At 47.7% G+C, this 13,510-nt stretch overlaps 1 protein-coding gene across 13 annotated transcripts in view; it reads right to left on the minus strand.

Annotated features, from left to right (window-relative positions):
- DAB2IP (DAB2 interacting protein) overlaps window positions 1-13,510 on the minus strand; it is a 328,791-nt gene that overhangs the window by 85,119 nt on the left and 230,162 nt on the right. For all 13 annotated transcript variants that reach the window (XM_060270258.1, XM_060270257.1, XM_060270265.1 and 10 more), the window contains one exon: window positions 10,369-10,923. In XM_060270258.1, the coding sequence (XP_060126241.1) occupies window positions 10,369-10,923 (555 nt within the window). The remainder of the gene's footprint in view (window positions 1-10,368; window positions 10,924-13,510) is intronic.

Genomic DNA, 13,510 nt, shown 5'->3' on the forward strand with positions numbered 1-13,510 from the left:
CCTGTGTCCAGTTCTGGGCACCACAGTTTAAGAAGGATATTGACAAGCTGGAATATGTGCAGAGGAGGGAGGCCAGGATGATCAAGGGTCCGGAAACCAAGCCTGATGAATTGGGTATGTCTAGCCTGGAGAAGAGAAGACCGAGAGGGGATACTCAGTCTGACCCCGGTGTCACCCTCCCCTAAGGTTTTATCCTACAGATATTTAAATGAGGTTCCACTTGTAGATTCCCATTTTAAAATTGAATTTTAACATTGTATTTAATATGTATTTTAATTGAATTGTTTCTTTTATGCTTGTTTTGATATTTTTCTTGTTAGCCGCCCTGAGCTCGGTCTTGCCTGGGAAGGGTGGAGTATAAATATTATTATTCTTATTATTATTATTATTATTATTATTATTATACATTAGCTTTCTGAGGGCAGGAACTGTTCAACAGGGGAACAGACTCCCTTGAAAGGCAGTGCACTCCCCTGCATTTTTACATTTTTTTTTAGTATGGTACAGTGGAACCTCGGTTTATGAACACCTCGGTTTATGAATTTTTGGTTTACGAATGCCGCGGACCCATCTGAAACGGATTAATTCACTTTCCATTACTTTCAATGGGAAAGTTCGCTTCAGTTTATGAACGCTTCGGTTTATGAACAGACTTCCGGAACCAATTACACCCATGCTTCGGGTTAAGTACACTCCAGGTTGAGTACTCCGCGGACCCGTCTGGAACGGATTAATCCATTTTCCATAACTTTCAATGGGAAAGTTCGCTTCAGTTTATGAACGCTTCAGTTTAAGTACTCTGCGGACCATCTGGAACGGATTAATCCACTTTCCATTACTTTCAATGGGAAAGTTTGCTTCAGTTTATGAACGCTTCAGTTTATGAACAGACTTCCGGACCAATTGTGTTCATAAACCGAGGTACCACTGTAGTTTTAAGTATGGTAGCTATAGTCAAATAATAATAATTTATTATTTATACCCCACCCATCCGGCTGGGTTTCCCCAGCCACTGGGGGCGGCTCACAACAGAATATTAAAAGCATGATAAAACATCAAAAATTAAAAACTTCCCTAAATAGGGCTGCCTTTAGATGTCTTCTGAAAGTCAGATACTGTACTTGTTTATTTCCTTGACATCTGATGGGAGGGCGTTATTTATTATTTATACCCTGCCCACTCTGGGCGGCTTCCAACAAAATATTAAAATAAAATATTCTATTAAACATTAAAAGCCTCCCTGAACTTCAGGGCTGCCTTCAGATGCCTTCTAAAAGTCTGGTAGCTGTTTTCCTCTTTGACATCTGGTGGGAGGGCGTTCCACAGGGCAGGCGCCACCACCGAGAAGGCCCTCTGCCTAGTCCCCTGCAACTTGGCTTCTCGCAACGAGGGAACCGCCAGAAGGCCCTCGGTGCTGGACCTCAGTGTCCGGGCAGAACGATGGGGGTGGAGACGCTCCTTCAGGCTGGATGGCCCTTGGGGTGTCTTCCAACTCTACAATTCTATTATTAAAAGGCAACATGAGAGTCATAATCAAATATCTGAGGCACTGTCACACAGAGGGTGGAGTAGATTTGCTTTCTGTCACTTGAAATGCAAGAATGGGCCTTTTCAGTGGTGGTTCCCCCACTTATGGAATACTCTCCCCAAGAAGGCACACCCGGCTCCATTACTGACCACTCTTATGCACCACAAAAACACACATTTCTTTCCAGGCAGGCTTTAAATATTGTGACCTTCTTTAGTGGCTAAGGTGCACTATGACAGCTTTTTATGTATCTGGATGTTTATAGTGCTCTAGTTATCTCCCGCTTGGACTACTGCAATGCGCTCTACGTGGGGCTACCTTTGAAGGTGACCCGGAAACTACAACTAATCCAGAATGCGGCAGCTAGACTGGGGACTGGGAGCGGCCGCCGAGACCACATAACACCGGTCTTGAAAGACCTACATTGGCTCCCAGTACGTTTCCGAGCACAATTCAAAGTGTTGGTGCTGACCTTGAAAGCCCTAAATGGCCTCGGTCCAGTATACCTGATGGAGCGTCTCCACCTCCATCGTTCTGCCCGGACACTGAGGTCCAGCACCGAGGGCCTTCTGGCGGTTCCCTCATTGCGAGAAGCCAAGTTGCAGGGAACGAGGCAGAGGGCCTTCTCGGTGGTGGCGCCCGCCCTGTGGAATGCCCTCCCACCAGATGTCAAAGAGAATAACAATTACCAGACCTTTAGAAGGCATCTCAAGGCAGCCCTGTCCAGGGAGGCTTTTAATGTTTAGAATCATAGAATCATAGAGTTGGAAGAGACCACAAGGGCCATCCAGTCCAACCCCTTGCCAATAATTTAATAGATTATTGTGTTTTATTCTTCTGTTGGAAGCCGCCCAGAGTGGCTGGGGAGACCCGGCCAGATGGGCGGGGTATAAATAAATAAATTATTATTATTATTATTATTATTATTATTATTATTATTATTATTATTATAGCTTTTGTTTTGCTTTAGTTTTAATTTTCGTATGATATTGGAAGCCTGCTTTCCTTTTCCCTTTAAAAAAGCAACTGGTAAGAGGAAGAAAATAATAAAATAGCACCACAAAAGGATTTCGATGAAACCTTCGGAAGAACTTAGCAATGATTCGACATTGGAAGAGAATGCCAGAGATGGTGGTGGAGTTTTCAAGCACAAGCGGGACTGAATCACAGAACTGTAGCTCTGGAAAGGAACCTGAGGGTCATCTAGTCCAACCGCCTACAACGCAGGAATCTCAACCATGTGATCCCTTACCCAACTTGAAACTGTATTGCATGGTCACCTCTCACTCAGGGGCTCCCTTCTAATCCCAGATTCTGTTGGGTGAGCCCCGATGCTCTTTTACCCTGCAAAGAGGGCCACTGGAGTGCGGCAGTTAACGCATGTCAGACTATTACCAAGGAGAAACCAGGCTTTAAATCCCCACTCAGACACGTAAAGTTCAGTGGGTGGTGAGCTTGGGTGCCAGCCGCTGCCTCTCAGCCTAACCTACCTCACAGGGTTAGAATCATAGAATCATAAAGAGACCACAAGGGCCATCCAGTCCAACCCCCTGCCAAGCAGGAAACACCATCAAAGCATTCTTGACAAATGCCTGTCAAGCCTCTGCTTCAAGACCTCCAAAGAAGGAGACTCCACCACACTCCTTGGCAGCAAATCCCACTGCCGAACAGCTCTTACTGTCAGGGAGTTCTTCCTAATGTTGAGGTGGAATCTTCTTTCTTGAAGTTTGAATCCATTGCTCTGTGTCCGCTTCTCTGGAGCAGCAGAAAACAATCTTTCTCCCTCCTCCATATGACATCCTTTCATATATTTGAACATGGCTATCATATCACCCCTTAACCTTCTCTTCTCCAGGCTAAACATACCCAGCTCCCAGGTTGTTGAGGGGATTTAAATGAGGAGAACCATGTTTGCCACCTTGACCTCCTTGGTGAAAAAAGGCGGGCAATAAATGCAATCAATTTATAAAGGTGGGATATAAACGCAGTAAAAAATGAGAAGCGGACCACGCAGGCCCTTCTGCCCCAGTGACAAGTGACCAGCCGGCAGATTGACTGTGAAGTAATAAGGTCTCTTCTCACAAGCAATCCTGATTAATGAGATTGACCTATCCTTAAGAGGCTTTCACTGATAAAAGTAATATGATTAATGTGTAATTCAAAGATCGTTCCAAAGCCTTGTGGGTGGGGGATCATTACAGTACTGGCTGAAATTGGTTGCAAGCTAATCTGCCGACATGCCCCAATCGCTCCCCGCTCCCGGGATTGATGCAAATAAAATATTTATTGCAACTCCTTGCAAACAGAACCACTTGGAGACTGAGACAGAACATTTAAAGCACTATGGTACCATTTCAAACGGCAGGGGGAAGCAATGGCCATTGAGCCCCTGCCTCCTGCAGGTTTTTCTACAGGCACCTAACCTGCTATGGGAGTAGCCCATGATCCAGTACAACAATCCCTTTAGCCTTACGCCACGGGTGTCAAACCCAAGGCCCGCGGGCCAAATCCGGCCCGCCAGACCTTGTCATGTGGCCCGCCGAGCGCCCCATCCAGCGGGACTCAGCAGCGGGACCTTGCTGCTGAAGCGCCGCACCGACAAAGTGCCGACAAAGAGCTGGGGCAGCGCCCGGCAGCGCCGCACAGAGAGTCCCGAGCCTCTGGGACGCAGCAGTGCCCTGTAGCACTTTGACTCCTCCTCCTCCTCCTGCCACGGCTCGGCGCCTGGAAATGGCTGCTGCTGCTGAAGCACAGACAAAGCACCCAGCAGCGCCGCATGGAGGAGGAGGAGGAGGATTCAAAGTGCTACAGAGCACTGCTGTGTCCCAGAGGCTCGGGAGTCTCCGCACGGCGATGCCGGGCACCGACCCGGCAAGCCGCCGCCTCCTCCTCCTCTTGCCTCACCTCCTCCTGCCGCGGCTCAGCCTCACGAACGTGAGCTCAGCAGCGGCTCAGCCTCACGAACGTGCAACTCTGAGGCTTTACGGGAAATGCTTTTTGCCCCTGGGTCCCTTCGCGCTCTTTTCTGGCGCTGAATCAAGGCGGCGACCCCCCCCTTACCTTTCTTTCTTCCTCTCTCTTGTTCTTATTCTTTCTTTCCCTCTCCTTCCTTCCTTCTTTATCTCTGTCTTCTCTCCCTCTTTCTTTTTCTTTCCTTTTTTATTCCTTCTTTCCTACTCTTCTGTCTCTCACCTCTTTCCTTCTTCTCTCCCTCCTGCTCCCTCTTTTCTTCCTTCCTTCCTTCCTTCCTTCCTTCCTTCCTTCCTTCCTTCCTTCCTTCCTTCTTCTTGGGAGAAAAGCAATGACAAACCTAGACAGCATCTTAAAAAGCAGAGACATCACCTTGCCGACAAAGGTCCGTCTAGTTCAAGCTATGGTTTTCCCAGTAGTGATGTATGGAAGTGAGAGCTGGACCATCAAGAAGGCTGGTTGCCAAAGAATGGATGCTTTTGAATTATGGTGCTGGAGGAGACCCTTGAGAGTCCCATGGACTGCAAGAAGATCAGACCTATCCATTCTGAAGGAAATCAGCCCTGAGTGCTCACTGGAAGGACAGATCGTGAAGCTGAGGCTCCAATACTTTGGCCACCTCATGAGAAGAGAAGACTCCCTGGATAAGACCCTGATGTTGGGAAAGATTGAGGGCAATAGGAGAAGGGGACGTCAGAGGACGAGATGGTTGGACAGTGTTCTCGAAGCTACGAACATGAGTTTGACCAAACTGCGGGAGGCAGTGGAAGACAGGAGTGCCTGGCGTGCTCTGGTCCATGGGGTCACGAAGAGTCGGACACGACTAAACAACAACAACAACAAGGAAAAGGACCCGCATCCCAGCCAATGCAGCAAAATTTACCACAAAAATACATGCATTCCTAAAAGTGCACTTTGAGAGAAAGCATGCAAAAAAGATAGGTGCATTTTAAAAGATGCTTCATCACCAGGAATACAGGCGGGAGAGAGACCCTTAGTGCAACACCTACCCTCAAAAGGTTAGTGCCCAGAGGAAATGGGGCAAGGGAGCCCAAAGGACACCGAAGAACAACAACAGTCCTTTGCCTGCAGGCTCACAAAGTGAGAAGACAAAGACACAAGGGACAAGACAAGGGAGGGGAGGGGAAAGGGTTTGCAAGCAACCACTTGTGGGGTGGCTTGGGGTGAGCAAATTTTGTCCCCAAGTGACCAGAAGGGAGCCTTCTTAAAACTTGGATCCTTTTAGGCCAGGCATCCCCAAACTGGCCCTCCAGATGTTTTGGACTACAATTCCCATGATCCCTGACCACTGGTCCAGATAGTTCTATGTTGTCCGTGTCCGTCACCCCCCCCCCCCAAGTGTGTGCCTTATTTTAGTGGATGCATTTGCAAGGAAGGCTGAAGTACGGTAACCAGTTGTGAGGCTAACGTATATACAGGCAAAGGAAGGTGCCTTTTACTGAGGCTGTTTATACCTAGATCAGCATTGCTGTAGAATCATAGAATTGCAGAGTTGGAAGGGAATCTGAGGGTCATCTAGTCCAACCCTCTGCAATGCAGGAATGCTTTGCCCAACGTGGGGCTTGACAGCACATCCCTGAGACTAAGCAAAATTAAAAAAATCCTTCGGTAGCACCTTAAAGACCAACTAAGTGTTTATTTTGGTATGAGCTTTCGTGTGCATGCACACTTCTTCAGATACACTTGAAACAGAAGTGTCAGACCCTTATATATATACAGAGGGTGGTGGGGGTGGGTGGGAATGGGTGATGGGCTGATGGGAGTGGTAAACCTGTAGATGGCTGTTAACGACTGCTGATGACTGCAATTGGTCCTGGGGGGGGGGAAGCAAGGGCTGAGGCGCTAAAGAAAGCTTGATCATGCATAATGAGATAAGAATCCGATATCTCTATTCATCCCAGGTGCTTCCATGGTTTTAAGCTTGGTAATGAGTTCCAATTCAGAAACTTCTCTTTCCAGTCTGTTCCTGAAATTTCTCCGTAATAAAACAGCTGCTTTGAGATCTTGTATAGAATGTCCTGGGAGATTGAAGTGTTCTCCTACTGATTTCTCTGTCTTGTGGTTCCTGATGTCAGATTTGTGTCCATTTATCCTTTGGCGTAGGGTTTGGCCTGTTTGTCCAATATAGGGAGCTGAAGGGCACTGTTGGCATTTGATGGCATACACAATGTTAGAAGATGAGCAATTCAATAGTCCTGAGATGGTATGTTGGATGTCTGAATATATATAAGGGTCTGGTTGCTTCTGTTTCAAGTGTATCTGAAGAAGTGTGCATGCACACGAAAGCTCATACCAAAATAAAAACTTAGTTGGTCTTTAAGGTGCTACTGAAGGAATTTTTTTATTTTGCTTCGACTCAGACCAACACGGCTCCCTACCTGTAACCCTGAGACTGAGTTACTCATGTTCTACCAGCTGAGCAATGTTTGGCTATATATCATCGCTGACCATCAGGTGTTCTTCCTTTTTGTTATTGCAAAACGTTTCAGTATATACATATGTGTTTTCAATAAAAATACAACCTTGATACAAATTACGGCGATTGCGAAAAACCGAAGGACAGAAAGAGTGAAGAAGAAAGAAAAGAAAAAGGAGAAATGAAGAGACTCACAATCAAAATACAAAGTATATCCAAAACGTTTTTGATCCATCAATTAAATAAAGAGTAATCATTGCCCCCAACCCTCACTTTCCCTCCCCCCTCCCCACCTGTCCACCATTCCCTCCCTCACCTAGTTCATCCATATTTCCCTGTCGTACCTGTTATTCAATAGTCTTTGCCATTTGAGTGTCATTCACTTTAATAAAGTAATCTTTTGTTGGTCAAGTCATTTTGTTATTATTTATTATTAAGATTTATGTTCTTTTCTTTCTCTATATCGTTATTAAGTAAGGAGTGGGATAAGAAGGTGGGCCTAATAACTACCACTTATATTTAATTTTATTTTATTCCTCGAACTGCCTGTCTTTCCCCAATGCATTTATTCGTCTTAACTTTGAACGAGGTGTTCCTCCTTTCTCTCAGGGGTGGAGAGCCTGCGTCCTTCCAGATGTGGCTGGATCCCAACTCTCCATCAGCCGCAGCCAGCAAGGATGATGGGAGTCACAGGCCAACCACATCTGGAAGCTCACCGGTTCCCCACCCCTACTGTCACTGCAGCTGGACCCTGGGGACCTTCACTGCATGCAAAAAGGGTGTGAACTCTGCAAGTGACCCATCAAGCCCAGCTCCACCCTCAGAGGTGCCTTACAGAGAACCACACTTGTCAGCCAACATGCTCAGTCAGAGTCTTGACTAGCAGAAGCCCCCCAGGGTCTCAAGCAGGCGGGTGGTTTTTAAGCCCCCCCCCCGGCCTGCTCATTTTCCCAAAGCCGCCATGGCTTGGACCCATGGCTTCCTGCATGCCAAAGGCACCTTGCACTCTCCCCCTGAGTGATGGGCCCTCTCTCTGACCCAGCAGAGTCCGCCCAGGGTCTTGGGCAGGGGAAAAAAATTGTCCCCGTCCATGAGAAGATCTGCACTGGAGGTTTCAAATCTGGAGGTTTCCAAAACTGGAGATTTGAACCCAGGGCCCTTCTGCATGCCACAGCAGGTGCTCTGCCACGGAACTCCAAGTGGAAACGGATTTGTCTGAAGGGGGAGAGAGGCTTGGTGGAAGTCCATTGGAACCCACCCCAAATGCATTTTAAAATGTACATAACACCTTCCAAACGGGAGTTTTCCCAAGATAGCTTACAACCAAATCTCCTTTTCATAGAATCCTGGAGTTGGAAGAGACCACAAGGGCCATCCAGTCCAACCCCCTGCCAAGTAGGAAACACCATCAAAGCATTCTTGACATATGCCTGTCAAGCCTCTGCTTAAAGACCTCCAAGGAAGGAGACTCCTCCACCATAGCTGCCAAGTTTTCCCTTTTCTCGCAAGAAAGCCTATTCAGCATAAGGGAATTTCCCTTTTAAAAAGGGAGAACTTGGCAGCTATGTCCACCACACTCCTTGGCAGCAAATTCCACTGCCGAACAGCTCTTACTGTCAGGAAGTTCTTCCTAATGTTGAGGTGGAATCTTCTTTCTTGTAGCTTGAATCCATTGCTCCGCGTCCTCTTCTCTGGAGCAGCAGAAAACAACCTTTCTCCCTCCTCCATATGACATCCTTTTATATATTTGAACATGGCTATCATATCACCCCTTAACCTTCTCTTCTCTGGGCTAAACATACCCAGCTCCCTAAGCCGTTCCTCATAAGGCATCGTTTCCAGGCCTTTGACCATTTTGGTTGCCCTCTTCTGGACATGTTCCAGCTTATCAGTATCCTTCTTGAACTGTGGTGCCCAGAACTGGACACAGTACTCCAGGTGAGGTCTGACCAGAGCAGAATACAGTGGTACTATTACTTCCCTTGATCTAGATGCTATACTCCTATTGATGCAGCCCAGAATTGCATTGGCTTTTTTAGCTGCTGCATCACACTCCTGACTCATGTCAAGTTTGTGGTCTACCAAGACTCCTAGATCCTTTTCACATGTACTGCTCTCAAGCCAGGTGTCACCCATCCTGTATTCGTGCCATTCATTTTAAAGCCAATGTCTAAAATAAAGAACTTTTAGGCAGCAGCATAAAACAATTCCTAATCCAGTACTGCAATATAAAATGGGTTTTACAGTCAAAATGGGTTTTGCAGTTACAACCACCTCTGCAATGCATTGCATAACCCAGAATGATGACTTTTTGTACCACTCTGCCATTGTAGAAACATACAGTTCCCATAAGCATGGCTTTCTGGAGGTACGTCCAGAATTGCTTCAGGAACAACTTCCCGGCAGCCCCTTCTGACCATTGGCCATGCTGGCTGGGCTGATGGGAGCTGGAGTCTAAGAACATCTCAGAGGCTGCATGATTTAATTCGTAACCACTGAAAGGAGGGTTCAAGGCACCACACCACAGAACAGTGAGAGTTGGTGGTTCCCAAACCTTTTCAGGTCCCCACCCCCTTGTTTCCATAAACTCACCCCCAGTACCCCTTACCCAACGAAAAGCATAATTCAGAATAGCGCTTTGTGCGACCCACTAACGAAAACAGTAACACAACAAAATTCCAAACGGTAAACAGTTCATTGCACATTTATTCACAATCCAATTCAAACTATGTAGTTTAACTATTCCACAAAACTGATGAACCTGGTCCAGCAATACCAGTTTTCAAAGTGTGATAGTTGTTTATACCTCTGCCCCACCCCCTCCAACTGCTGTCCCCTTGCCTCTTAGCACGCTCCCTAGGTAATCCCAAATCCCACTGCCCACTTTAGGTAAAGGTAAAGGGCCCCCTGACCATCAGGTCCAGTCGTGTCTGACTCTGGGGTTGCGGTGCTCATCTCGCTCTATAGGCCGAGGGAGCCAGCGTTTGTCCGCAGACAGCTTCCGGGTCATGTGGCCAGCATGACAAAGCTGTTTCTGGCAAACCAGAGCAGCACACGGAAACGCCGTTTACCTTCCCGCCGGAGCGGTCCCTATTTATCTACTTGCATTTTGACGTGCTTTCGAACTGCTAGGTTGGCAGGAGCTGGGACCGAGCGAGGGGAGCTCACCCCGTTGCAGGGATTCGAACCGCCGACCTTCTGATCAGCAAACCCTAGGCTCAGTGGTTTATCCCACAGCGCCACCTGGGTCCCTACTGCCCACTTTGGGAACCACTAATGTCTGTGGATGACAGTGTCTAAACAACTGTTGGCAAGACCCCCAAACTCAAGGTGGATCACAGCCATAGGCGTCCAGCTGCAGCACATGTGGGGTGGATCAGCGTGCGCGAGAGCCTCTAGCCTGTCTCTGAGCACAAGCGTGCAAGAGCCTTACCTTGGCCTTCCCTGTGCTCTGCAGGATGTGGACAAGGGCCGAGGCCATCTCCTCCTTGTTCTTCACACTCAGGACCGGCTCCAGAACTGAGCAGAGGACCATATAGTTGTTGGTGATGTACTCGGCAAACTCTTTGTACATTTCCATGGGGAGGATGCTCATGCTTTGGTAGCGTGACTTGATGCGGATCATGGGCCCCCCCGACTTGCCCTTGCTGGGGTTGGGCGTCACCACCGGGTACCACTTCTCCACAAACTGCCGGCCCGTGACGGAGCCTGCCGGGATGCTGACCAGCCCCACGAAGTTGGTCTTGTCCTTCTTCTTCTTCTTGTCGGTCTCCTTGTACAGGTGGACCGTGATGCCCCTCAGGGACGGGAGGTTGTTGAACTCAAAGTGCTCCCCCCAGAAGACATTGTCCGTTTTCAACTTGCATGTGGTCCGGGCGTAGAGGGCCTCGTCCAGGCAGAGTTCGCACAGGTACTTCTTCTTGGCTGGCAAGTCTTTGGCTTCGATAATCCACACCTTGAGCATGTTCTCCACCCGCCGGCTGTTGTCCTAGAGAAGAGATGCAATGGGGGGCGGGGGCGGGGAGAGACACAGTCAGGAAGAGAGCAAGGATGCGCAGTAAGAGCATTTTTTAAATTCAATTTATTTATTATTACGGTCGAGGACCAGTTCATAGAAAAATATAAAAAACAGATAAAAATAAAATACTGTGAATCCCTTTTGGAAGAACAGTTTCAGGGAGCATAACGTATATATGACGCTTTGTGGAACGTTTAAAATACATTGTTAATTATATATACAATGCTGAAAGTTTAACCCTTAAAATAGAAGCTGCAGAAAACTGAGCCTAACTCGCTCGGGTACCATATGTTGGGAAATTCAGACGGACTCGGGAGAAAGTCTGTGTCTGCATAGTTGGGCACAGAATCTGGCGACCGCCCTGGTTATCTCCTGGTCTTTGCCTAGCAGGAGCATGTTGTAAAATTGCTTTTCCGGGAGGCTTGCTAACCTCACCAGTATGGGATCCAGGATCTCCCTTTGAGCTTCTTCATAGAGGGGGCATCTGAAGAGGAAGTGCTCTGGGCTTCCTATTTTCCCTAGAGGGCATATGCAGAGTCTTTGGGCGTATGGGATTTTTTTTGTAAAGCCCCTCCAGCACAGGTGTGGGCAATGCCGCACTTCTGGCAAGTGCAAAAGCCCTTCTTGCGTTTTTTGACCGGAGAAAGGAGAAATAAGGTGCCGGGGCGGCTATGTATCTCTCCATTTCTCCAGATCTATGTTCAGGACATCTTGAGCAGCCCTGTTGTCTTTCAATATCAATGAGCCGTTGTCTGACCATTGCTTTGGCTTGTCTTAGATCCAATCTTAGGAGGGCTTGGGGAGCAAGGCCCATATTCTGGAGAGAGTTCAGAACCGCTAGCTGCCAACCGGACTGGAACTGGTCGCGTAGGATCAAAGGCGCAATTCCTCGGGGTTTCAGATTTAGAGCCAGCCATTTATAGATTGATGATAGGCAGATTAAGGCCTCCACTCTCATCGTTCCCGTTTCAAGTCTAACCCATGCGTTAGATGCGCATCTGGGGACTTGTAGGAGGGCTCTGCAGTGAGAGCATAAGGAGAGCCTGCTGGATCAGGCCAAAGGTGCCCCATCTAGTCCAGCACCCTGTTCTCACAGTGGCCAAGCAGATGCCCCAGTGCAAAAATAGCAAGCAGGACCTGAGCACAAGAAAATCTGGTTTCTAGCATCTGGTATTCAGAAGCACTTCTGCCTCCCTCTGTAGAGGCAGAGCCGAGCCATGGTGACGGCCAGCCATCGCTAGCCCTCTCCTCCTCCTCCTCCTCCATTAACTTGTCCAATCCTCTTTTAAAGCCATCCAGGTTGGTGGCCATCGCTGCCTCTTGCGGGAGTGGGTTCCATAGTTTAACTACGTGCTGTGTGAAGAAGGGCTTTCAGCGTGTGGAGTGTGTTTCGGGGTGGGGGGGGTGGGGAAGCAATTACCCATTGCGAGAATTGGAAGAACGAAAGGCTTCATTATTTGCAATGCGCTAGAACAGAAAACCAATCCTTAATTACATTTTTAACTTTAAGGAAATTACTGGCTCTTGGGAATTTGCATAATAACCCCCACTTATGCTCGTTTTCCAAATATCACTATGATTTCTTCTCTCGCTGGCACCAATTTGCAAGAAGAAAGGGGGCTGAGAACCTCTCTCTCTCTCTCCCGCCCCAAACTACACATGCTTCACTTTCTAAAAAACAATTTCACCACTTCCAATTTGGCAGCCAGGAGAGCCTCAAAATTAAAGGGAAAGGTGTGGGGAGGGGGGGTGCGCCCTAAGAGAAAAGAGAACAAATTGTAGGCTAAAGAAAACTGTTCTGCAGATGTTCTATCCGCTGTGCCGCAATTTCTCCGCTGGGCTTGAGCGGTGGGACGGTACTGCTGGCTTTTCACATCAGGCACCAGGGACCGCAAATGCATAAACACAGCACCAGCCCCCCCCCCCCCCCCAGCCAGCCAGCCAGCAAGGAAAATCCACCCTGTTTAAAAGGGGTGGAGTTTTGAAAGAAAAGGCAAAACCTATAAATGCGTGGGAGTTCAGATTTAAGGATTTGCAGGAGCAAAAATGGTGGGCCCAGGTGGTAGGGAGGGACTTCTTGTGGGGCAGGAAGTTGCCTAAGCCTTTGGCCTCCACAGTCACTTACAGACCCATTGTTAAAACAATGTTTATGGAAGACAATCTTACTCAGCTACGAGTGATCACCAAAGAGAAGAGCCTTTGACAACAATAATTATCTCAGCCTATGGCCATGATGGTTGGGTCTGGTGGGAGTCGAGTGCAGAACATTCAGGGGAAACTTTTTGACAGTTAAATATATGCATAATCCACGAACGACACAATTGCCAAAACTCACCATTTTAAAAAAAGAGCAAGAGGAAGTAACATATTTATTTTAATATACACCTGCAGCCTGCACTACTTTTGGCACAGGTAGGTAGCCGTGTTGGTCTGAGTCGAAGCAAAATAAAAAAATTCCTTCAGTAGCACCTTAAAGACCAACTAAGTTTTTATTTTGGTATGAGCTTTCGTGTGCATGCACGATCGTGTGCATGCACAGATGCTTTCGTATCTGACG

The sequence above is a fragment of the Zootoca vivipara genome, chromosome Z (assembly GCF_963506605.1).
Source record: "Zootoca vivipara chromosome Z, rZooViv1.1, whole genome shotgun sequence".
NCBI classification, from domain to species: domain Eukaryota; kingdom Metazoa; phylum Chordata; class Lepidosauria; order Squamata; family Lacertidae; genus Zootoca; species Zootoca vivipara.